This window comes from Dermochelys coriacea, chromosome 9 (genome assembly GCF_009764565.3).
Source record: "Dermochelys coriacea isolate rDerCor1 chromosome 9, rDerCor1.pri.v4, whole genome shotgun sequence".
In the NCBI taxonomy this organism is placed as follows: domain Eukaryota; kingdom Metazoa; phylum Chordata; order Testudines; family Dermochelyidae; genus Dermochelys; species Dermochelys coriacea.
In genome coordinates this window covers 99,264,811-99,291,737 of record NC_050076.1, presented here as the reverse complement: position 1 = coordinate 99,291,737, position 26,927 = coordinate 99,264,811, and the positions used below count along the sequence as shown (strand labels likewise).

The following is a 26,927-nucleotide window of genomic DNA, read 5'->3' as shown; positions in this document are numbered from 1 at the left end:
TTATAAAATCATGAATGGTGTAACGAAAATGAATAAGGAAGTGTCATTTACCCCTTCATGGAACAGAAGAACCAGGGGTCACCCACTGAAATTTATAGGCAGCAGGTTTAAAACAAAATAAAGGAAGTACTTATTTACACAACACACAGTCAACCTGAGGAACTCATGGCCAGGTTATGTTGTAAATGCCAAAATTATAACTGAGTTCAAAATAAATTAGATAGGTTCATGGCTATTATCCAAGATGATCAGGGATGCACATCACGCTCTAAGCTTCAAACTGCCAGAAGCTGGGACTGGGCCGCAGGAGACGGATCACTTGATAATTGCACTGTTCTGTTCATTCCCTTTTAAGGCTCTGGCATTGGCCACTGTGGAAGACAGGATAATGGGCTAGATGGACCATTGGACTGAGTTTCTGGGAACACTTTAAAACCAGGTGTTATCCACACATTTGTGTGCATGATAAACTTTTTTTTTAAAATGTTTCTAACCATTTGTTAGGTGCCCAGAAATCCTCTTGCTTCAAACTTGTCACCTATGGAATCTTGGCGGAGGGGCAAGACTGCTTGTGCATTATGATGTTGTGTCTTACTGCCATTGAGTCCTTCAAACAACATGCTGGTTTCTGCTGTCATTAGAGACCATATGGTGCTGAGAAATTATCAGTTTCTTTTGTGATGTGGTGCCATAAAAATGTGAGAACTTCCTGCTCAGTTCTGCAAAGTGGGCAGTGTACTAGAAAATCTGATACCTGTCTTTCAGTCAGTGGTGCGGCTGGGCTATGCTAGTAGCCTGATAAGTGCTAATGTAGCTAGAGCTAGAGAGTTTTTAACCACTGTTTTTAAAACCTGAGTTTTGTCTGCACTGGTGTTTACACAAGTGATTAGTGCTGGCTATTATTGTGCTACTACTGGAAAACCTGTGCAAAGATTTTTAGTCTAGTCAAGGCCTTTAACATGAGTCTTCCTAGCACTGCACAGCAAAATAAAGGATAAAAAATGAGTCTGTCTAAACTTGGAATGGGTTTAATTAGTTTGATACTTCTCACATGGGTAAAAGCCCTGTTGCCTTTTCTTGTATTACAGTGTGTTACTTACATACTTTTTCATTCTTTTAGTCAAAAATTGAGCTCTTTGTGAATAGACTGGACTCAGTAGAATCGGTTCTACCTTATGAATATGATGCGTAAGTACATTATAGTACGATTCTAGAGTGTTTGAAAGTATGTTTTCTGTCCTCGCCTTTATTTTTATATAAGCTAAAGTAATGTGATTTGTAACTTGATACAATATGTTGACAGAGCTGTCAGACACTTGCTAGCTGGAGCAGTAAGCTTACTACTCAAATAGGTATGAAAGATGACAATTGGTAGGGTTATCAGTTTCAGTTATAAGGGTTCACTAGCTATGTCCTGATAAGTAATTCAACCCCTGTACTATTGGGAAAGAAGGGAAGTTGCTGGGTTTTCTATTGGGGTTTTGTTCCTGGGTCCTGCTTTGGAGTTCTATGTAGACATCTATTAGCTGGGGGGGTGAATTTCCGATTTATCAGCTATCTGCTGTAAGACCAGAGCTTTCTGTCTCTTTTCTCCCATTGCCTCCTGGTTGCTATGAAGAGGAAGGAGGTCTTCATTACTCTTACCCAGCCTCTGTTTTTTGGGGGGATTTTTTGGTCCTTTTCTCTCAAGAATGTTACTGTCTGCCTTTGCTGATGCTTGTAGCTTTGCCAAATAGAAGCGAGAAACTTGTGTGATTCTTAAATTTTACTGCTGAACGCACTGGGGAATAACAAGTGGTACTCTTGTAAACTTCACTCTGCTCTTCCTTGGAAAAGCAATGAATAGCTGCAGAGATACTGGAAGCTGGCTCAGTAAGACAACAGTACAGTACAGGTGTTGCATTAAATGCTGCAGAAATTGATGGCCTCAGCTCACACACTGGTTAGGGAAAGCTTATTTGCTAGTTTCAAGTTTGTTTTTATAATGTAAATGTATCCACAGAGATCATGAATAGTTATATTTCCTGCCTTCAGCTGTTTCAAGTAAAGGGGAACTTCTGCACAGGTGAATGGATCTTTTTAGCATACTGGGATAAAAGCCATCAGATTTGTCCCTCTACAGAATATACACACTTGCCATGTTAATTATTTTCCATCTGTAAGGAATCTTTCTTTTTTTTTTTTTTTTTAAATCGTTCTTCATTTGGTATTATGTCATGGAAGGAACATGAATAGTGCTTTGTATGATTTTCTTACTTAGTTTAGCCTGGAACTTATCTTACTTCAATTGCAGTTTGAAAACAGAACTTTGACTACAATCTTACAGTATATATATTTTAAACAATATTGCTTGAACTATGGAGTGCGTTGGTGACTGATTTAAAAAAGTTATTTTGTGCAGTGAATTGTACCTAATCTGTCTGCATTTGGAGTCCGACTTTCAATGGTATATTAAGGATTGTTGGTTTAAAAAAAAAACCTCATGAAAACTCCTGTATCAAGGATATAGCTTAACAAATTGATTTATTTTGAAACTGTAAATTTCAGCCTAAAATCTATTAACATTAAAGACTCTCTAATTTTTTTCAGTTTTGACTTCTGTCAAGATGAGATAGAAAAAAGACCTTCCGAAAATCTTGGACAAATCCTGTTTGGAGAAAGAATAGCATCATCACCATATAAGGTTATTCTAGCCATCCAAAGTTATTCTGGTTACACTTGATAATTACAGTCTTAAAAAAATCTCTCCTTCAATAATAATCAGATGATGACAACTAAGGATTTTATACTATCACTATAAATCAGTATCTTGGACATTGTTAATTTAGTGCATGGGAATTGAGAATTCCATCCTAATCTAACACATTTTTTCCAAGAGTATTTCTCTGTATATTTTACAGAGATTATTCAAGTACGCATATGTGCAAAATTTTGGGCAACTTATTAATGGAGGTTAGTTTGGTCCTCAGTATAGTTACCCTTACACACACAATTTGGTAGAGCTATTGGTGTGATGTGGCAATATTAAAAATGGCCCACAAGCCATTCAAAATACTTGTGAGCAGTAACTTTCTCTCGCTCTTAGGGTTGTATATCCTAGGATTTTTAATTGTGTTGTAACATGTGTTAACTAACACAACTATAAATTCTAACCACACTGTAAAACCAGATTAGAAATATAAATGTGTGAAAACACTTCCTTAATGGAAAAGTGCACTTCATCAGGAAATGTCCACCGTGCTGCTGAAATTTGACAGCATTGCCTCATGGTTTGTCATCATGCTCTATAGCAGCTGAAATTAAACCATAGTATACAAAAGGGGCATTGTTGGCAACATGGGTAATTTCATGATGCACTGTGCTAAGTAAAGCTAATGTGATTGCTTTCTTTACTGGTGCAATACTTTATCAATTTGCAAGTGGATTATTTTTAAAAACCTTATGGTTAACATTTCAAATAGTTGTTTACTTGGAGTATTCTAATTGTTGTAGAGATTTATGTGCTTTTAGGAATGTACAGATTGTACATAAGCATTGGTTCTCAAACTGAATTGAAACTGCTGATATGAAACAAACTTTGGCTTCAAGAATTCTTTTTAGTGGGATAGGCTAGGATCTAGATAAAAATAGACTTTAATTGAAAAATAATGGCTTTTTAAAAAGGTGCTTTAGGAGCAAAATTTTAAAATTGCTCTTTGTGTGTTTTGGTAACAGTTTACGTTTAACAAAGCGGAAACATGCAAGATAGCTTGTACAAAATCATATGACCCAGAAAAAAGTGATGACAAAAATAAACTGGCCTTTTTGAAGAAAGGAATGCAATTGAATTATCAACATCACTGGTGAGTTCAGATGTATCCTGTTTTGAACTGTGAACAGCAAAATGAAAATTAGCATAATGTAATGAGTTGTTCTGAGAGGTGACACTTTTTTTATCTTTCTTCTCTTCAGTAATTGTCCTGTAACATATTATTCTTTGAGACCTAACTAAAATTCTGTTGCTTTTATTTGCATATGAAATATAACTTAAAAATAAAGGAATAATTAGATAACATTTCTTACTAAAGAGTTGCCTGTTTAAAATTTCTTTGCCTAGGATTATTGATAATATGCCTGTAACATGGTGTTATCAAGTGGAAGATGAACACAAATACTGTAATCCGGGATTTCCAATAGGATGTTTTATTACTACAGATGGCAGAGTTAAAGATGCTTGCGTTATTGATGTAAGTGGTGAGAGCTTATTTATTTAATATGGCCAGATATGGGTCAAGCTACAAAGCTGTAGTATTGGGGTCATGTCCTCATAAGTCTTTGTCATGTTTTTTTGTTTTTAATAAATAACCGTGTGCTTACAGAGCGTAAAACAGGCTTGATATACAAAACACAAATATAGTTAACTAAGATCTACAGTATGTCCATTGACAAAGGTAAGCACACCTATATGTAATCAAACGTTCCTCGTTTATATACAGTATGTGGTTGTCGACTGCAGCTTGTAGTAAACGCTATAGTTAAGGGTGCAAAATAGCTTCATACATAACTTCGTGGTATAGCATGGGTTTAAACTTTCTGAAATTTTCGGACGAAACTTCATGTTTAGGCTCTGGCTGAGGGGAATTTTTAATCAAGTTTGGGCAAAATCTGTGCAGATTTTCAAGTTCCATAAGGGTGGAAAAACATTCTCTTTTCTGACAAAGTCAATGCCATATCTCCTCTGCCACTTCCCTAACTCAGAAGCAGTAGTGCTTTGAAACCTGAGCCCAGATCCTGCTCCATGCAGGCAAATCCCTGCATTCCTGCAGAATCCCACTAACTTTAATGGGGCTCATGCTGCATGCAGCTTACTGCAAGATCTTACTAGGAATGAAACCTTCCAGCAAACGCCAAGAAACAGGTACTGATGTGTTTGTTGACAAATGTGTAACACTCAAAAATGGCAGTTAAATGTACGTAGTTTAGTCAGAATTGTGGAAAGACTTGTCAAACCCTGCTTTGATGGAGAAAATAATTGTTAGCAGCAAGTGTGTTTAATACTCCTGGTGGAATTCAGTGCCAAAAAATTAAAAATTCTGCACACGATATTTTAAAATTCTGGGAATTTATTTAAACTACCATACAATGGATGGAGAATGGGAGTGGGAAGCATTGGAGAAAATCCCCAACCCCCCTTTGTCTAATAATAATGTAGCTAGGTTTGATCCTTTATTTCTAGTTATTAGTCAACAAATATATGTAGCCATTTGCTCAGTATTACATCATAGGCAACTGAATAAGTGAGGGCTGGGTATCAAACTCAGTTTATATTGGCTATTGATCATCTCCAGAAAGGTCAGTAGTAAACAGTTCATGGAGCACATTTTGACAGGAAAAATTTTCAGACTGAAAATTTAGACCAGTTCTAATCATTGAAGCACCATAAGCATTTATAAGGCTACACTGTCATTTACAATGTCTCCTTTATACAACTCTGGCAGGATAAAGGAGCTTTAAAACTTTTACACTTGTTTTATGCTTCTGCGGAGATTCACTAAGAATGGGAACAATTCACTAACAACAATGGAAACAGCTAAGCAGGCAGGCTTCTACATTATTACACCTGGGGGAATTCTGTCCCCAAAAAATAAAGTATGCAACAAAAAATTTAAAATTCTGCGCACAATATTTTAAAATTCTGCATGTTTTCTTTGTCAAAATAACACTATATAAGCACATCAAAATTATTTTTTGTAATTTATTTCAAAATACCTGTCAACAAGTATGTCTGTAACGATTCATAGAAAAGATTCAGAAAATGTTTTTTTGACAAATTCCTTACTAGGCATATTGATACAGAACTGAGTAATAATTCATTTAAACTATAATACAGAGCTGTATTTCCTGCACCCATCAGAAGCAGTGCAAAGGATTTGCGAGATTCAGGGGTAATGGAGGAGCTGAGGAAGAGGGAAGTAATTGCTCGGAAGGAGCCTGAGTTTGAACTTAGAGGGTTGTTGGGTATGGGTGGGAAAAGTACGGAACAGTGTTTGTGGTGTTTTTGATGGGGCGGGGAGGGACTGTTGGGGAGCTTTCCTCATGCAGACCCTGGCTGACCCCAGCCTCTCCCATTCAATCAGGCACATCTGCCCTGACCCCATGTGTCCCTGCACTGCCATGTGTCCTTGCACCCCCTGTCCACATGGGTCCCTACACCCCCACTCAGACACCCACTCCCACCATCCAGCCCTGCCCCTCCCTCCCATCCCAATGTGTCTGTTTCCCCAATCAGCCATTCCCCTGTCTGTATGTGGCCCTGCATCCCCTCCCCGTGTGTCTCTGCCCCCACTCAGCCACCCACTTCCTGCTGTAGCTCCGCACCCCCTCCCCCTCTGCTCACGTGGCCCTGCACCTTCCTCCTATCTGTGGCCCTGTGCCTCCATTCCCATTCATCCCCTGCCCCAGTATGTCCTTCCCCACTAGCCCTTATGAGTCCCTGTCTGACCCCCCAGCATCCCCACTCTGTCTGTCTGTCCCGTGTCATCATCCCCTCCCCCCGCCCCCATAGCCCTTCTCTCCTGACTGGGCCTACTGCTAGGAAGGCTCCGCATGCTCTTTCTCTTCCCTAGCTGTTTGAGAGCTGCTGCTCTGTTCTAGCACCACAGCACCCTCTGGTCTGCAAAACACGGAACTGCAGCAACATTCCAGCAGAAGCTTTTTTTTCTGTGCAAAAAAAAAAATAAAAATATGCATGACTCATTAATTATGCACATGCACAGTCGTAAAGAATTCCCCCAGGAGTACATTATGCTCTGCATGAGGGGACAAAGCCTGCCTCACACCTACTTCCAAACATCCCGAAGCCCTGACCCGCCATGCTGGGCATGTCACAATAGCGAGCTAGAAGGACTGTGTGCGTGTGCGTCTCTCTCTCTCTCTCTCTCTCTCTCATATTTCCTTGCACGCATGCATCCCCATGGTAGTGATTGACGTGTCCCCCACATGCATGCACAGTCCCCCCCACGCATGGGCTGATTTATGTCTGTGCCGGCTGCTGGGGGCGGGGGGTGAGAGACTGCTCTTGCGGCTTCCTTTACTTCCTCTCAGTCATTTTTCTGCAGGGAAGAAAAGCAATCTGCGGATGACATGAATTCTGCGCCCATGCAGTGGCGCAGTATTCCTCCGGGGTAGTGTAGTAGAATATTGTAAACTTGATATCACAGTAATGCTGTTATGATAACAGGGTTCATACATGAATACATCAATAGAACAATATTTTATGGATTAAATACGTACAGTAATAGATCTAATAATTGGTTGGTAAATGCATATTGACTGAATCAAAGATAGCAAGTTGAAAATTCCAAAGCTTAAACTTCTCTGGGTTTTGATACACAGGTACCAGATGATTTTCCCAGAGAGAACAGTATGAAATACAAGCCTATTTATAAAGTGTACATGTTTGGATAAAGCACTAGCTCTGCTGTACAGTGCTTCTGCAGCAGTGGATGTCATAGCCTGGTAATATCTCTGTGTATAGATGAATGGATTAAATATATTTATATGGTATTGTGCCAGAGAAGTAACTGTCATATGGGCAAAGAAGAACACAGTAGTTATGTGTAGAAGTTTAAATTGCAAAGGTGGTAGAATGCTATGCATCATTCCAGCATCTTTTTAAAAACGCACCAAAATACATATTCCATCCTACCTACATTTAGAAGCAATTATTGCGTGCCTCCCCCCCCCCCTTTTTTTTTAAAAAAAATTTTAAAGAGGGATAAAAGAATATGCTGACAGGGCTATTGCATATTTAATTTTTCAGTGCCTCCAAAACCCTTAATTTATAGATTCATAGATACTAAAGTCAGAAGGGACCATTCTGATCATCTAGTCCGACCTCCTGCACAACGCAAGCCACAGAATCTCACCCACCCACTCCTACGAAAAATCTCACCTATGTCTGAGCTATTGAAGTCCTCAAATCATGGTTTAAAGACTTCAAGGAGCAGAGAATCCTCCCTCAAGTGACCCGTGCCCCATGCTACAGAGGAAGGCGAAAAACCTCCAGGGCCTCTTCCAATCTGCCCTGGAGGAAAATTCCTTCCTGACCCCAAATATGGCAATCAGCTAAACCCTGAGCATATGGGCAAGATTCACCAGCCAGATACTACAGAAAATTCTTTCCTGGGTAACTCAGATCCCATCCATCTAATATCCCATCTCGGGGGATTAGGCCTATTTACCCTGAATATTTAAAGATAATTAATTACCAAAATCACATTATCCCATCATACCATCTCCTCCATAAACTTATCGAGTAGAATCTTAAAGCCACTGCATAACAACGAGTACTTAAACTGCACAAAATGCCAAAGAAAACAAACCAGTGACTAAATACATAGTTATTGGAGAGTTGTAGCAAAATGTTGGAAAACTAGCACTATGCCAGTAATACAAGGATTTTGATCATTGGGGAAGGAAAAGACTCCAGAGTCATTGGATCTTAGAGGATCAGATATTTCAACACTAGAACTTCCCAATATTACTTTTGTTGGAATCCTGGAAGAATACTGATCTAAGTGCTTTCAGAACAATGACAAATTAATCTGCAACAAAGTATGGGAGGAAGACGGCATTTTTACCTGAAAATTCAGGTAATGTTTCTAGGTGCAAGGCACATTACTAAGAATAATTGAAATGCTGGGGAAGTGGGTTGGAGTGAGATGGAAGTGTTTTTGAAGGCGTTTTGAAACTGAGGCTAACTGTTAGTTTCACTAACACTTTCTGGTTCAAGCTATTAGCAAACAAACCTCTTTTGGGGAGAAATGTGGAATGGGGGCAGAAAGAAAAGTTCAATCAGACTTAGTTATGTTAGGCTTTGTCTACATAGTAAACTTCATTGTTGTAATTTATCACCATTGCAGCTCCAGGAGCAATAGCAATAATGGAAGCTATAGAATAGAGAGGATTTGGTGTGCGGTTTTTAAAAAAGTAGCTGCATTGTTATTACCAGTGGCTAATTATGGCTACAGAATTAGGTGTTTTGATGTGCACTGCAGCTTCCATCATGGCTATTGCCAGTGGAAATGCACCAGTAGTGATTTATGATCAGAAAGTTTGCTAGTGTAAATTTAACATCACCTCTGGATCGGTCATCTGAGGGAATTGAAGAATAGATCTAAAATATTTTGGTAATTTATTTAAACTACAATACAATGGATGGAGAATGGGAGTGGGGAGCATTGGAGGAAATCACCAAACCCCCTTTGTCTAACAGTAATATAGCTAGTATTGACCCTTTACTTCTAGTTATTAGTCAATAAATATATGCAGCCATATGCTCAGTGTTACATGATAGGCAACTGAAGAGCAAGTGAGGGCTGGGGACTCAAACTCACAATTTATACTGGCTACTGAGCATCTCCAGAAAGGTCAGTAGTAAACAGTTCATGGAACACATTTTGATAGGAAATTTTTTCAGTCCAAAAATTTAGACCAGTTCTAATCACTAAAGCATTTAGTCACTAAGCATTTATAAGGCCAAATTGTCCTTTACAATAAGGCTCCCTTACATCACTCTAGCAGGGTAAAGGAGCCTTAAAATTTTTACAACTGTTTTATACTGCTGGGGGAATTCACTAAGAACAATGGGAACAATTAACTAAGCAGGCAGGCTACTACATTTTGCTCTGTCTGAGGCAAGAGAGCCTGCCCCACATCTACCTCTTCAGAAACAGCCCGAAGTCCTGCCCCTCCACGCCAAACATGCCGCAATGGCGAATGAGAGGGGCAGAGTCTGTCTGTCTGTCTGTCTCTCTCTCTCTCTCTCTCTCACATGCACACGACTATCCAGGTCCCCCCAGTGGTGATTTATGTCTCTATTGGCTGCTCTAGGTGCCCAAAACAACCTACCTGCCCTGCCAGGGAGGGGGTGCATGACCGCTTTTGCAAGTTCCCTTTACTTTCCTGTCAGAAGTCATTTTTCTGCGGGGAAGCAAAGAAATCCGCAGGGGCCATGAATTCTGCACAAGCATAGTGATGCAGAATTCACCCAGGAGTAATAGACTATTCAGCTGAAGAACCACATGTTAGGTTAGAGATAGTACTCACATCTCTATGCTCTAGCCCAGTGGTCCCCAAACTTTTGGAGGTCACTGCCCCCTCCCTATCTGCGTCCCACCGCGGCCAGGGGCAGGACTGTGGCTTGTGGTGGGAGGATGATGCGGACGGGGTAAGGGGGCTGAGGCTAGGGTCACAGCTGGGGGTAGGTCTGGGGCAAAGAGTGGGGCTGGGGACGGAGCCATGGCCTGGGGGTGAGAATGGAGTTGCAGTCTCGCTGCAGTGGGGGCCAACAGCCGGGCCCACAGCCAGGTGTGGAGCTGCGCCAAGGCTGGAGTTGGGCCAGGGGTGCGGCTGGGAGCCAGGGACTGGAGCAGAGCTGGGGGCGGAGGAAGGGGCTGGGTGGTGTTCCCTCCCCATCCCCCATGGGGATGGCCTGGGCCCCACCGTACGCCCCCCCAGGTTCCTCCATGCCCCCTAGGGGGCACACCCCACAGTTTGGGGACCTCTGCTGTAGCCATTAGAGGGGGGACAAAGAGCTACAGTTAGTGAGGGTTACATGGAGATAATGGAGTAGACTTTTAAATCTGGACTGGAGTGTCTTTTGATGACCTTGCAAGACTAATGTAGACTGTTTTAAACCTTGTGGAATGCAAAGTTTATTCTTTACCCTTATTTTCTTTGTTTTTTGTAGTTTTGTTATCTTCCTAGTGTCTATTTTGAGAATATACAAAATACTCCTCCTTCCTCCACCCCTTCTGTATCTCTCCCTCTAGCCCCCAGTATTCTTTTATTTTGGAGTAGTTGGATCTTTGACTACAGTATTATCTCTCTACTGGAAATGTTTTTCAAACATGTAATATTTTGCAGTCTCAGTTTCACAAGAGGGACACCTTCTACCTCTTCAACCATGTTGACATTACAATCATGTACCATAGCGGGAAAGATGAAAGCTGGCCTGGAGCAAGACTGGTAATGGCAAGACTGGATCCAAAAAGGTAATTCCTAATACATGCCATTTTAATATGCTTCAGTGTCTTCAACCAGGGGTAGCAAAACTAGAAATTACAGTTGAAATAAAACAATTTGAGTCTTTCTGAAGAAATGTAAATCTTTGAATACATTGATGTATCTTCCTGACTTTACTTTTTGAAAGTAAAAATGAATGGTGTGGAGAAAGTGAATAGGTAAGTGTTGTTTAGCCCTTCACAGAACACAAGAACCAGGGGTCATCTAATTAAATTAATAGTCAGCAGGTTTAAAACAAAAGGAAGTATTCTTCATACGACACACAGTCACCCTGTGGAACCCATTACCATGGGTTGTTAAGGCTAAAACTATTACTGGGTCCAAAAAAGAACTTAAATAAGTTCAAGGAGGATAGGTTCATCAATGGCTATTATCCAAGATGGTCAGGGACGCAACCCTATGCCTTGGGTGTCCCTAGGCCTCCAACTTCCAGATTCTGGGACTGGATGATAGGGGGTGGGTGGATCACTTGATGATTTCTCTGTTCTGTTCTTTTCCTTTGAAGCTTTTGGCATTGGCCATTATTGGAAGACAGGATAGTGGGCTAGATGGACCACTGGTCTGATCCTTTATGGCCATTCTTATGTTTAGTGGTAATAAAACTGACTCATTAACACTCAAAAGCCACTATTCAATGCCTTTGTTGTATTTCAGCTTTCTCTTCACGTCAGTTTTGGCTACAGGGCTATGCAAGAATGTTGAATGATGGGGAGATGTATTTTCCTATTATCCGCATAATCAGAAATGGCTGAACCATGTTTGCTCTAACTTTCTAAAGCAGGGGTGGGCAAACCACGGCCTGCGGGCCACATTTGGCCCGCCAGACCTTTTTGATCCAGCCCTCAGCTCCCGCCCTCCGAACCCCTCGATCCCAACCCAGAGCCCCCTCTTGTACTCCAAACCCCTCATCCCCAGCCCCACCTCAGAGCCCACACTTCCAGCCAGATCCCTCACCCCCCCACCCCCATGGCCCAACAGTCTGCCCTGTCTCTGATACTCCTCCTGCCCTCCAGACCCATTGATCCCAGCCTGGAACACCCTCCTGCACTCCAAACCCCTCATCCCAGGCCCCACCCCAGAGCCCACAGCTGGAGCACTCCCGCCCCCTCCCGCCCTCCGAACCCCTTGGTCCCAGCCCCACCCCAGAGCCCGCACCCCCAGCAGAAACATCACCTCCCCCCCGGAACCCCAACCCCTAGCCTGGAGCCCCCTCCCGCACACTGAACTCATTTCTGGTCCCACCCCATAGTCCTCATCCCCAGCCAGAGCCCTCATCTGCTCCGTACTCCTACCCCCAATTTTGTGAGCATTCATGGCCTGCCATACAATTTCTATACCCTGATGTGGCCCTCAGGCCAAAACTTTTGCCCACCCCTGTTCTAAAGCCTCAAATCAAACCCTTCACCTGTTCAGAGGTGAAGTCCATTTTGATGGTGGGAACAGGAAGGCCTGTTCTCAATAAAGAAATTGTAAAACCGGTGGGAAAAGATACCAAAAAAAAATACATGGCCAAATATTTCACATATTAGTCTTAATCACTTTTAAATAATTTTGAAGAAGTTCGCTACGCAATACAGCAGGTATGAATCTTATTTAAAATTTCTGTCTTGCTAGCTACAAACATACAGATAAAAACAATTTAAATTGTGGAGGTCCCCCTATGGAGATTCCTGGTAAATTCACAAACAAACTGGATTTGATCTACACTTATTCTGTGAAATTTGAAGTAAGTATTATTAATGTTTTAGTGACAAATCTCCTAAATTGTTTGGATCCAGGTTCTTTCTGGCAGTTATATATTTATTCAGTATAAATATTTTCACTGTTTTAATACAGTTTTATGAATATTAATGTGTCTGAGGAACAACTTGGGAATGTAAGCAGTTTTGTAGGTAAAAAAATTAAACAGGCAGTCCCAAAGTTCAGAATGCAGTAGGAGAGCACTGTGAAAAATGACTTCCAGAAGCAAATTTCTCTGTTTACAAGTAAAAAGATGGCTTTAACTACTAGCTCTGAGTTTGAAAGCTACCCAGGGTTTTTCTGTAATCATGCGTCATCAGTAATGAAAATATTACAGGTTAAATTATGCTTTTAGTTACAACAGAGCAATTCAGCTGTCCTCAAATTCTAATCTGCAAGTGGAACTTTAACTGTCTTTCTGATGGTTAAAAAGGAAATGAAATCCAGATCACTCTTCTGTAGCTTCATTGGTTCTTCAGTGTTAACATCAGTAAAATTAAGTAAAACTTAGATTTGGCATTAAAGTTTCCAGATCTGGCTCTAAACACAGGGAACAGAGCTATTGCTTCATGTAACTCTTCTACATAGTCCCTGTTCACAGTGGATTGCTAATTTAAGGAACCCTCATATTGGAGAGAATATATTTATAGATAAACTTTCTTAGAGACATTTTTGATTTTATAATTTACCTACTTTAATGAATGAGTTTATAGTGAGCATATTTTTTTAGTTCTTGTCAACTGAGTTGCTGTCCATCTGATTTGAAAGTGTCTTAGTTATAATTTTACCCAGACACTTGCAAGCACTAAATTAACTACTTGATAAGTGGTTTTGAAAACAGTCCTTATTTCACCTAATACATCACAGGCAGTAAGTAGCATATCGTACTTGTGAATGTGTTTTTACCCTAATCTGAAAAGTAACCTCTTATAGGTGTGAGGATAGTTCAGTTTCCCTGTTGCTTCAAAAATTGGTACCCCTGTTCAGCCTACCTTAAAAAGTGGCAATTATGGTTGGTTTTTGTGATGTAAGACACCTGTCTACTAGGAATTGAACTGAGAGCACTAGTTCATTTTTGCGAAGACAGCCATACAGCTGTCATATGATGATAGCTTTCACTATCCACCCATCTGAAGTTAACTTGAACCTACCTTGAGGTAACAGAATATAGAGTCTTGCACTTTTCCCTTGAACTATCCAGTCCTCCTTAGACTTGCCAATTTTACTACATGGATGAACCTCCTATCTATTAACGTGTTTAAATCTTGAGGATAAATTGCAAATTGTAATTTTAATGTCAATGTTGTTCAGTAATTTACAAAATGCATTATGCATTTGGGAACCTGTTTTTTCAGCAAGAGTTGATAATTCCTGCTAGTTCAGGTATTTCCAGCAGATGTCACTATTTACATCTTAAATATCAGGTACACTTAAAATTGACTCTCTGTAGTTTGCTGCCTTTAAACTTTACTTTAGATATAGTCAGAATGCATTTTTCTAAGGAAAAAATGCTATTTATTTAAAATTTAAATTAATGAGTAAAGTCAATAGTGGCTGTTTTATGGATCCAGGACATTTACTTTTAAAAAGTAAACTAAGCCCATTTCTTAAATAGTAATAGCTTTATGATTTGTTATTGCACCTGCATTGTTTTAGTTTGGCCACTGTTTTATCAGTCTGATCTTGCAGTCTGCACACTGAAGAGACAGAAATCTGCTCTCTCTTCTACAGCAGCTGACTTTTGCTAGTGAGGCCATGATAGGCTGACATCTTGACCCATTTTGAAGGGTCGGGCTTTCAGACCTGTGAATGTACAAAAATATACACTTTTGTGCACTTGCTGTTTGCATACAGCGCATTCAAAAGTTCAACTGGATTCCAAAATAGTAAATTGCACATCGTTTTCTGAAAATCTCATCCAGTGAATCATGATCTATTTACCAAATTGTGGGATGGTAACTTCACAGAATAGCTTGATGAACTCACATGAAGAAGTGAGTTCAATCTTATGTTGTACAGTTTTACTCTGAAGAACACTGATCAATATAATCTGTGCCCAAAAACATTACACATAATTCAAAAATTACAGGCAATGGCCATTCTAAAGTAAGTTACAGAGAAGGACAAAGTCATAAAATAAAGCAGTCAGAAGAAGAGATTAAAGAGTATAAGGCAGGAAAAAGACCTGTATATAAAATGAAGATTGGAGTCAAGTAGATTATGCATACTCACTAACTTTAGGAAGTGGCATCAAAACCTTTACTCCCCCAAAGTCTTTTTTTTTTTTTTTTTGTTTAATTGTTTTGTTTCACCTTGTTTATAGGAAAATGATATCAAGTGGGCTTCCAGATGGGACTACATTTTGGAGTCTATGCCACATACCAACATTCAGTGGTTTAGGTAAAATTTTTAATTTATGGAGTGAATAAATCTTGCAGTGAAGCACAAAGATCTTATCCTTCAGTTTTCAGGATATGTAACTCTTACATGTAAAATGAAGTCTGTTAGTTTCCAAACAAATGAACTTCCTTGTTTCAATACGTAAAGCAACTTTTATCAGTCTTGGATCTCTTGGGAGCAACTAAAGTATTACATGTCACCAAAGAAATGTGCCATTAGTATCCAAAAGCAAAGTAAAAACATGGAGGTTGCTTTATCATCTTGTTCTGTAGAGCTTTTGGAAGGTTACTGCCCATCGGTTTTCTTACCGTTACCGTCTGGCTTGCTCTGATTACGAAATAAAGGTTATCTGTACAAGTTTTGTTTTTAATATTAGCTGCTGCTGTTAAATACGAAAGATAGTCAGTGAGGTTTTTTGTTAAAGAATGTACCAAGAGATCTATTGTTTATGAATTAATGTATAATTCGTACAGTAAAAAGGAAAATGTGTGCTGTACATAAATGCTAGAAAAGCAATATATGTTGTATATGAAATCTGATATTTAATATGTAACTAATTTGTTTAATGAAATTAGATAGATTTGATTGTATTTCATATATATAATATCCATTTGGCAAAAATCAGTTGGGTTGAGATTCTCTAGTATTCTCTGCTCTTCAACAGAATGGCTTTGCAGGAGCTTTCCTAGTTGTGTTATAGTAGTATGTCTTATTATAATTTTTTTTTCGGTGTAGGAAAACATTAAAATTTAAAATACCTGACAGAACTACTTACACCCAAACTTGATATCCAAAAATGTACTTCAGATGTGCACATATTATGACTATTGTAGTGCATATGCTGAAATCTGAAAAAGTGGATAGAAACTTTGAATTTTTCTTTATCTACAGCATAATGAATTCCCTCGTAATTGTTCTCTTCTTATCTGGCATGGTGGCTATGATCATACTAAGGACTCTTCATAAAGATATTGCAAGATATAACCAGATTGACTCTTCTGTGAGTAGAACTTTTATGGTTTTTAGATGATCTCATTTTCTAGGAAGAAAAAATAATCTATTAACTATAGTTTTGAATGCAGTCTAGGAGGTCAGTATAAGTAATATGTAGACATATCAGCTCTTTGAGAGTAATAAATGGCCTTACTAAAATTTCAGCTTCTCTAAAGAAGGGAGTATTTGATGCAGATATGATTAAGAGGCTCAGTTTCCCACCTCGATTTGACAAACTTTTAATGTGGAAGGATAAACTTTAGGGGTAAGCAAAGGTGAGGTGTGTGTTCTAGTCAGATATTTCAAAGAACTTAATGTTGAGTGCATGTGCACACACTTGGATGTCTTGTGAGGGACACTAACAACTAAAGCTGTAATGCATCAAGTGATGGCTATAAAGGCAAGCTGAGAATTTCTATACTACTATATGTAGGTTTCTGCAAGTCCATTGTAATGGTAAAAACCAAAATCATTATGCTTCTCTTGCTGGTTAAATTTAATCAATCTGAAGTGAATTTGGTACAACTTTGTTCCTTTTTAAAATACAAATAAATGTGCTCTCTGCTGTCCTATCGTAATCTTAATGAAATATTTTTTTAACAGGTTTATTTGGTTTGTGCACTGGATGGGGAAAGGACTACTTCTACACCTTAAATCTAAAGCATGAGGTTCATGGACATAAAACTGTCATTTAGAGAATTGTTTTCTAGTAATAGTCAGTCGTAGATGTAAACCTCTTCATTTTAAGGCTTAAACATTGCATATTTCAAACCTACTTGTTTTACAGGTTTGAAATACCAAGCTTGCAGTCAGACATAGAATTTTTATCGATAGTGGTCTAACTTCTGTTTCATCTAGATGGTGGGACCAGGTTTAGCTCTGGCATAAGCAGATGTAACTCCCATTTTAGTGGAGTTGTATTGAAAACAGTTGAACCTTCTCAGAGGCAGTGTGGCTCTAAGTCCAACACAGTATTTTAGTCCAACACATTTATTTATGCATCTACACTGCAATAAAATATCTGTGACAGCGGTCTCAGCGCCTGGGTCAATTGACTTGGGCTTGTGGGGCTGAAAATATCAGTGCAGACACTTTGGTTTGGGCTGGAGCCTGGGCTCTGAGACCTACCCGTTTGCTCCTTAGTAGGCTTACTAAAAATCCAACTCCATTGAGTGGAGAGTGCTCTGGTTCACACAAGACAAACAAGGACTCAGGGTGCTCAACTTGATCTGATTTTTTCCAGATATACAGCACAAATAATGCATCAACTTTCAGAGTAAAGTTGGTGATGGAACCAGAACCTGCTCTGTTTTCCACTGAAAGTATTTTTGCTGACTAATTTCTCATGGGAAATCTAACTCATGTTCTTTCACTGGTTAAACCTTTCCAAATGTGCCAATAGAAAGTGTTTGCCTTGTCCCCTGTTGGATTGGCACAGAAGGTATGCATTTAGGAGGTCCATCCTGGAAAAGGACATTTCTTTTTTGGTAAATTAAAAATAAGCATTTGTTTCAGGCAACAACGTTTAAACTAATGCTTTGTTTACTTACTGGTTTATGAAAAATGGCTTAGTAAGGACAATAGAAGCTTCCTGCTTTTGGAAATAAGAACCAGATTTATGTGGACTCCCACAGCAAAGTGCACTGTACTTTTGGGAAAGGAGTAACTAGAAGACTTCTGTCCTGGAGAAGAATTTATGATACTGAGTTTGGCAGCGTTTCCTCCATGTTGTACCTTAATAATCATGTTCCCTGTTACCTAACTCTGGATCTGTGGTTTCTGTTTCCCTGCTGACATAACACTTGCTGTAAAACTGTTTTCTAAACACATTAAAAAAAGAAAAATCCCACTTGTAGCATACACCCAGCTCTTGAGAATTGTTTATCAACAAGGTAGACACAAAGCTTCTCACACTAGGGAGATGATGCCGTCAGTCATGCAGTTCTGTTTCCCTTCCTTCCCACCTCTTTTCTGTGAATGTTTAATTTCGGTACCAAACACCCCAGGGAAATATTTACTGATTACAGTTAGGCTGGATGATGTGTAGGGAACCCAGCACTCTTTGACTGAATGGGGCACAGCTAGTTTAGCATGGGCCAAGTTTGTTGGAAACCACCAGTTTTTCAGAGTTGGCTGCTGCTTAGTTCCTCCAGATATTCCCTAAGACTCGGAGACTACATTAGTTTATTTAGCAACATGACAGCAACATGATGAACACAATGGTCTCAACTTGAGAATTAACAAGGAAGATATTTGGAGCAGAGGGAGCCCAAATTTGCACTTACGAAGTAAAGCAAAAAAAACCGTCATTACTTACCGTTATTGTTACTGAGGCTGATATCTCTTTTGCTTATCTCAAAGCATAATTATTTAAACCAATGTGAACTGCTGTATTCCAAGTTAAATTAAATGGAATGCTTTGTTTTGCTTTACATTCACATTGACCTTATGGGGATCTTTGCTAATTACATTGTTTCTCTGCCACTCTCAAAGGCAAATATTTTCATGATATATCTTGCCTGTTTCTTCCAGTAAACCATGAGAGGATGTAAAATCAGTGAGTGATGAATCAATGCAATCAGTCTGTCTTTGGACCAAACTGAAAGTTAATCAAACTTTGAAAGCATGTTTCACATCTTGCTTATATTCATTGCTGAATTATGTATATTTAATAAAGATGTTGCTATTATGCAGGAAGATGCTCAAGAGGAATTTGGTTGGAAGTTGGTTCATGGAGATGTATTTAGACCTCCAAGGAAGGGAATGCTGTTATCCGTCTTCTTGGGTCAAGGAACGCAAATTTTCATTATGACATTTATTACTCTATGTAAGTATCATTAGATTTATTAAAATTACATACTTACACCTTAGTGTAATTGTAAGAAACATGAAATGATTTCTGGCATCGCTGTCTATCATAGATTCATAGCTACTAAGGTCAGAAGGGACCATTCTGATCATCTAGTCCGACCTCCTGCACAACGCAGGCCACAGAATCTCACCCACCCGACAGAATCTCACCCACCCAGAATCTCTATCCTTTTGATTGGTAACATCCCTCCTTTTAAGAAAAGAAAAATTCATTTGCCTATAGTAATGACCCAGATGACTGCAATAACATATTGTAAATAGTAGTGTTTTGATCATTAGCACAGCGTCTCTCTATTAGGGCTAATTCACATGTTCTAGAGCTATAGAAGTGAAGTAGCCCCACGCCAAATCTCATAGTATATTTTTAACAACTTTTAAAAAGAAGTCCACACTTACTCATCATGGTCCAATAATACTTGGACCCAGTAAGGTAAGTTCAAAAATGTTTAATCAAAGCTCTAATATTTTTCAGAACACATTTTTTCTGATAAATTTGATAAACAGTCAACAGCCATTCCGAAATAAGAACTTGAGTATGTGCCAATAAAATGGCACTGAGTCAGCGCTCATGTAACTTGAGCTTGGCACAAACACCTAGATACAGCCATAACATTGTAATCTCCTTCAAATTATATTTCATTGTTTCATATAAATCTTTTACAACTCCCTTTGTTACTACACAGTAAAATATTGGAATATATTGAGGTTTATATATTTTTGTACCACTTGGTATTAAATCATTTGTTCTAAATTGTACATACCAGCAAAACATTATCTTCCGTATATCTTGATGCCAAGCAAAAACACATTCTTTGATTAAATGTTTGACCAGAAAACTGGTCTACAGTAAATACAGATAGAAGTCAGGATAAAATGGTAGCAAATTCAGACTGACCTTCACACCTGCTGTTATCTATAAACATCTTATGTGGGGAAAAGGAAGGGATAGCCTGTTTTCCCTTTTAGCATAGGTCATTAAGCAGAAGGGTCAGTATACGCTTGTCCTTGATCCTCCTCTAAAATATATTCTTGCCATATTTAACAGCATACTGCAAGATGTTGGCTTTCCCTTCTGGCTTGTTTTTAAGCTTTAATTTTAATAAAGATTCCTGTGTGGTGCTGAACGTGAACAAGGAACCATCAGTTCTGTAGCCTTTGACTCCCATAGAGCATAGACCTGCCAGTGGCCTGAAGGATGATTATGTAGCTGTTCTGCCAAGACCATTATCAATAAACAACAAGGAAAACTTGCTGTTAGAAGATAAGACTTCATACAGTCTACACAGTGGGGTAGAAGATTTTTTCTGCCTTGTTGATTGTTCATTAAAAGTAGAAATGAAAATCTTATGGGGAGAGGAATAACTTTTGTATTCAATATTTTAAATTTTAAAAAAATCACACCAACAAAATCCCAGTAGTTTTTGACCAGCCAGAGTAGGGTACTCATGTACAGGTTGGTGAAACAAATCAGTAATGTAAGATATGATTATAATTCTGGGTTTCTAACATTCTGTTGGCCTTCTGTTTTAGAGTTTAAAAACTTGAATTATTTTCAACAGTGGAAAATGGCAACTTTATCTTTCCACTTCATCAGTGCTTTTCTTTGTTAGAAGATCAGAACGTGTAAATATGTCCACCCCAACTCACTGCATTCTAGCTGACTAACATTTCACACAGAGCATTACTTTTCAGAGTTCTAGTTCAACATCCTTTTCTCTGTTCCTAATGTGTTTAAATGTAAGTATAATAACTTGCCTTTTTGTGTCTTCATAAATTGGTCTTTCCAAATCCATGACAGTTCTTGGAGTCTATTTCCAAATACAAAAATTTCACATACCACGAATTGCAGAGTCTGTAATTGAATAACTGCCTTTCAAATCTGGTGTTGCCCTTGCAGTTCGTTCAAGAACTCAAACTACTGCCCCCTTTTTTTCCTTTTCAAGTATGGGGACCTTTATTTTTCAGATGATCTATCTTGTTCCTGAAGATAAGCATTGTCCATCGTGGGAGCGGTAATAACCTTTGTTTGGAGTTTGAAGTTTCTAAATCAGTTAATTAAGATCCAATCCTGTTATCTTCATGCTTCTTATAACTATCTTTTTTAAAAATTAAATCACTGCTTTTTACTACTCTGGGCCTACTTTTCTTGGACGACTCTTATGGCATGTACTAAACTATTATGGTTGCCTATGCAATAAATGTACTCTTACAGAAGCATCATTCTTTAAGCTTTTAAAAGCTGATTTCCAAGCTGAAATCTCATGGCATAGTTGTTGGAGGAGCAGAAACTTCAACCATGTGCCTCTCTTGAAGCCGTTTAGCTACAGGAATCTTAGCCTGTTGAGTATGAGGTAAACGTACACAAGCATTTAGTTTAGAGTTATGCCCAGAGTCAGTATGTGTGTGTATGTATACATACACTTATGCTGTCTCAGTGAACTGGATACACCTATGTGCTATGGTGTGCACTATACAATATGAAAATAAAATGTGACAAATGGCTTATTCTTTCTTTTCACATCTTTAGTTCTAGCTTGCCTTGGCTTTCTTTCTCCTGCCAACCGAGGAGCTTTGATGACCTGTGCAGTTGTACTGTGGGTCTTGCTGGGAACTCCTGCTGGTTATGTATCTGCTAGAATGTATAAGAGTAAGTACCATTGCTTACTTCATATGATACAGCATGTTAAATTCAGCATTGCCAGGCATTATATGTAATTCAAGTTGGAGCTGATGTCTCGGATATCAGATCTGCTCCTTGCTGTTATACTGCAAAATATTTATTAGAGGTGTTACATTTGAAACTCTAGTAATGATTTTTACTTATTCCTCAGCATTTCGAGGTGAAAAGTGGAAGACAAATGTTTTGCTGACAGCTTTGTTGTGCCCTGGGTTAGTACTTTTTGTTCCTTACTCTTATGAAATTGTTCTTTCTTTATTTGTGGTAACTGAGTTGTATAAAAGAATACAGAAATACTGATTTCTTAGCACAGAACTCTTTCAAGGGCTGTGCCATTGCCTTTATTGCTTCCCTACTTTATTTTCCTTTCTACACAGAACATCTTAGAGTTGGAAGAAAAGCTTGTAAATCTCCTGCATTTGGAGAGTTTGCAAATTGCATAATGTTGTAGAACATGGCTTCTCAACCTGGGAGTCATGACCACCCTTCCCTTCCTTCATAAGTAGTCCCAACACTATGGAGGTGGGGCCTGAAATGTTTTTTGTTGTTGTAAGGTAGAAAAATTTGTGAACCATTGACTTAGTTGTATTGTTGCTGCTACAATTAATCCTGATATAATACACTGGTCTTTGATGACAGTGTTCAGTATTTTCTAGATACTCATGTTAACATTAGTAGGGATTATATTTCATTGTGAATGCATGGCTTATTATGGTGGCTTTTTGAAAAAGTTATTCTGCTAAGAGCACCTTTATAAATCAGGGCTAGATCCTATCCCCATTGTAGTCAGTCACACTATTCATACTTAGTATACAGGAAGTAGGGTTACGTCTGAGATTGTAAGTTTAGTTCCTTACTAATTTGGTACAAACACTTTATCTTGTTCTTTATATCTTGAATATATTGGAATGTTCTTCTGGTGAAACTATGTAATAGGGACATTAGTGTTCTATACAATTATTTTTATGACTAAAATAGCAGGTGTGTTCTACTGCAGTGAATAATCTTGTTAAAGACAGGACTAGAGACTAGTTCATGAAGAACAATATGGTGCTCTACATGTATAGCTTTTAAAATTGGATTTAAGAACATTTCATTTGGAAACTAGAGTTTCAGGTATGTTTTTATGTCTGTGTACCTAAAAATATCATTTAAAATTCATGTAGTGTATATAATTGTACTGGAAACCTTAGAGGTAATTTAAAGTGGTCCTTTAAGACAGAAGGTTGCCTTGGCACAGCTTTGTGGGTGGGTGGTAGAGTGGAAAATAAATATATAGAATGTATATAGTAGATTATTAGCATAGTGAATAGCTAAAGCAATTTTTCTGAATTGTGTTCAGTAAATATCTTGAATTTGGCTTCAGATTTTTATTCTGGATAACCTATTGCAGATTGGAGTTTCAGAAGATCTGTTTTCAGCAAAACGTCTGTATCTTTGTATGAAGACAGATGAAAAATAGAATTACTAAAACATGGCTTGGTTTGAATAAACTAGAATTGGACCAAATGAAACTTGATGTATTAGGTGACAACTGAATCTGTAGTATTTCTGTGTGGAAATCTTATTCCTAAACAAAATGTGCACCAGTCTCCATGCTGTTGTTTAGATATCTTCACAGTGCAGAGGATATTTATCTGTAGAAAAAAAAATCATGCTGATAATTTAAATTCCAGAATATATTCAGTTTCATAGAGGAAGCAGAATGATTGGGATTGGTAAAATAAGAACAGATGTCTTGATTATGCTGTGCTTGTTCAGTGAAACTGCATAATGTCATAAACAGCCCAAGGCAGTTATATACTCAGTAGACTGAGTTTATATACAGAGTATTTTTCCTTTATCTTTGGAAGGGGAGAAGCAGAGATTGGATTACTGATATGGACAACATCTAAAATACACCATGCAGGGTTTGCTTTAACTGCATTTGATTACACATTTATAGGGTGCTACTCACAAGAATATTTGGGAACCATTTGTGCAATGGCTTGCTCACTGCTTTCTTTTTGTATGATGATGTCCACTACAATGGAATGTTTAGCTTCCTCTGAGACTAGTGTAAATTCTACTTCAAGAATTCTTCCATATGAGTCCCAGTGAGTGGTTCATTTTACAATGCCCCTTCCTGGGACTGAATCTTCTCCTGTACCCTGGGTGGTGGGAATCCGTGCAGGTTCCCAGATGAGGTTCCCGGGCAATGTATTTTATTGCTTTATTACTGGATGGGACATGTTTGAAATCTTAATCACTTCTCTCAAATAATTAAAACTGGGTTTGTCTCATTTGTTGAAAGGATTTTCAGAAAGCAGGTGGAGAGGGTGCAGGAGAGCATGACATAGATCTTTGTTAATTTCCAAAATAGAAGTCTATAAAAACTTTTTTTTTTAAATGGAGGGTTTAGGGGAATAAAATGGGCTGAGAAAGTTGTTTGCTTTGTGACACAATTCTGTACTAAAAGTGCAAGAAGACTGTCGAGAAGAGGACTTCTTCAGGCTTAGAAAACCAGCCTTTAGGGCTTAGTAAACTCTGAATAGTTTTTCTTTTTATCAGTTTTTTTTGAAAAAATGGAAGGTATGCTGATTAAACCGAAGCAATAACACACTCTTGCTTCAGTAGCTTAGCTCCCTTTGAAACTGTGAATCTCTTAAAATAGTACAAAGATGTAATGTTGTTGAATTAGCGCACTTTTTTTGTTCAGTTTTTATATATTGTGTCCCATTGGCTGAAGAGAGATTTGGTTGTAACAATAAGCTTTTTCTAAGATTAGCCTGTGGTAGCCCTGATGTAGTTTGTGGTATCTTGAACAGTGGGTTTTGCCAGCAACGACTGAATTTGGCAGAAGGAATAACAGGTTCGCTAGAAAAGAGCTATTTAAAAGCATTACCAGACAATTAGCAGTGATGAGAAAGGAAGGACTGGCAAAGTACAGTGCAGTCAAGAGAGTGTTTGCTAAAACACACCATGTAACGTTTTTTTATGATAGTGGCTCTTCATGTTCCCTCAGTTTGTTTATAGCCAATTAAAGGTCTTCCAAATAAGTGGCCTTATTGCTAAAAGACTCTAAAGATTAAAGACAATTAGCTGTTGCAAGTGATAATTACTACTTTTTATGTATTAGTGGTGAAACAATATTGCATAGACTACAAGTGAATATTCATAATCCTTTAGTTTTATGAACCACCTTAAAATATTTAATTCTCTTCCAATTTTATGCTGCTGGTGAGAAATTTTTTTTTTTTCAGGATTGTCTTTGCTGATTTCTTCATTATGAATCTTATTCTGTGGGTGAAGGGATCATCAGCTGCCATCCCCTTTGGCACACTGGTTGCTATCCTGGCAATGTGGTTTGGAATTTCTGTCCCATTAACCTTTATTGGTGCATATTTTGGATTCAAAGAAAAGGTAGTTTTTGAGTGCATCGTTTAAGTGTGTCTTATCTGCCACTCAGTATAATACTTTTCTGTTCTAACATCAAGTATTTATTCATGCGGAGTTAGTGAGTTAGCTGTTAACACCAAAATTTGGCTAAGATGTATATGGCTATCATTCTGAAATGAACTGTTTTCCAACTTCTGATCTTTTTGTATGATGGACAAGAATACAAACTGATTTTCAAAATATTTTTCTGGCCATTCAGGATCTCTCTTCTAAGAACACATCTTTATTGACATTCCTCTTGTCTACACAGTATGTGTGCTACAGCCTTCTGAAAGGTTAACACATCTAGAAGAAAATCAGTAATTCCATCAAAAACTAAATAAAGACCTCTTCCCTCCTGCATATTGAAATTTACTAGGTCACCACTGAAGTGGAATTTCCAAAAAAAATCACTGTTTGTTGGTTTGTGCATTAGTTTGTAATCTTTAGATATTTGGTTTAGCTCAGTGGCTTATGGCTAAGGCTGCAAGTCTGTCACAGAAGTCATGGATTCTGTGACTTTCTTTGACTTCTGCAGTGGCCAGCAGCAGCAGTTTGGGTGTGTGAGAGGGGGCTCAGGGCTAGGGGTTGAGCGGTGGGGGGCTCCCCGGCTCCCACTGGCATGGCCCTGCAGCTCCCACTGGTATGGCCCTGCAGCTCCTAGGTGGTGGCAGGGCCAGGGGCTGTGTGTGCTGCCTGTGTCTGCAGGTCCTGCCCCCGCAGCTGTCATTGGCTGCAGTTCCTGGCTAATGGGAGCTGCGCAGGCAGCGCTTGTGGCTGGAGCTCCATGCGGAGCCCCCGATCCCTCCACCACCTAAGAGTTGCAGGGACGCAGAGCCAGGTAGCACCAGCAGGGGGTCCCGTGCCACTGTCCCCCCCTCTCCCACCACCAGCGGGCGCAGCCTGGCCCTCCTCCCCCAGCACCAGCAGGGTCCTGGGCCACCTCCCGCAATGCCCCTGGACTGCCCCAGTGCACCCTTAGCCCCCCACCCAAGTTTTAGTTAGGGGTTTATAGGAAAAGTCATGGACAGCTCATGAGCCATGAATTTTTGTTTACTGCCCGTGACCTGTCCATGACTTTTTTATTAAAAATACCTGTGACTAAAACGTAGCTTTATGGATGAAAATGTAGCCTTATGGATGAATATAATGGGAGATCTAAGCATGTCAAGTTCCAAGAAGCTGGTATTAGGAAATAATCATTTTAAGTGTCTTTAATTGTTTTTCGTATCTTTTTCGTATCTACCTTGTTACTATGTTGTTTACAGTTACTTGTCTTTTTTAATTGTATTAATTTCTCTCAAAGCCTATTGAACACCCAGTTCGTACAAACCAGATTCCTCGTCAGATCCCGGAGCAGTCGTTTTTTACAAAGCCGTTGCCTGGTATCATCATGGGTGGCATCTTGCCATTTGGTTGTATTTTTATTCAGCTTTTTTTCATTTTAAACAGTATTTGGTGAGTATTGTATCTTTACTTGATAGGTAGGCTGGCCTGTCAGCTCAAAAATGGACATGTACATGATTGGTTTCAGAAAAACCAGGAGGGAGGCATGAAAGAATTTGCCAGTATTCCCTTTTTGTGAAATATCTTTAAATTGTAGTAATTGCATCCTTCTAATTATTATATAGATTTAATGCTTCCTCCCACATCTCATAAAAAAGATACTTATGCACTTGGTAGGAAAGGGTGCATTTTTGTATGGTCAAGCGTTTAGATGACCCTTGAGCTGAGTAAGATTGATTTGTTTGGGGATAGAAGT

General features: G+C 38.9%; 1 protein-coding gene across 1 annotated transcript in view; it reads left to right on the top strand.

Annotated features, from left to right (window-relative positions):
* LOC119861764 (transmembrane 9 superfamily member 2-like) overlaps positions 1-26,927 on the top strand; it is a 41,710-nt gene that overhangs the window by 1,426 nt on the left and 13,357 nt on the right. The window contains exons 2-14 of the mRNA XM_038417279.2: positions 1,121-1,188; positions 2,590-2,683; positions 3,715-3,842; positions 4,097-4,226; positions 10,909-11,036; positions 12,682-12,793; positions 15,131-15,207; positions 16,099-16,207; positions 18,895-19,027; positions 21,599-21,718; positions 21,903-21,960; positions 24,991-25,150; positions 26,472-26,623. Coding sequence (XP_038273207.1) covers positions 1,121-1,188; positions 2,590-2,683; positions 3,715-3,842; positions 4,097-4,226; positions 10,909-11,036; positions 12,682-12,793; positions 15,131-15,207; positions 16,099-16,207; positions 18,895-19,027; positions 21,599-21,718; positions 21,903-21,960; positions 24,991-25,150; positions 26,472-26,623 — 1,469 coding nt within the window. The remainder of the gene's footprint in view (positions 1-1,120; positions 1,189-2,589; positions 2,684-3,714; positions 3,843-4,096; positions 4,227-10,908; positions 11,037-12,681; positions 12,794-15,130; positions 15,208-16,098; positions 16,208-18,894; positions 19,028-21,598; positions 21,719-21,902; positions 21,961-24,990; positions 25,151-26,471; positions 26,624-26,927) is intronic.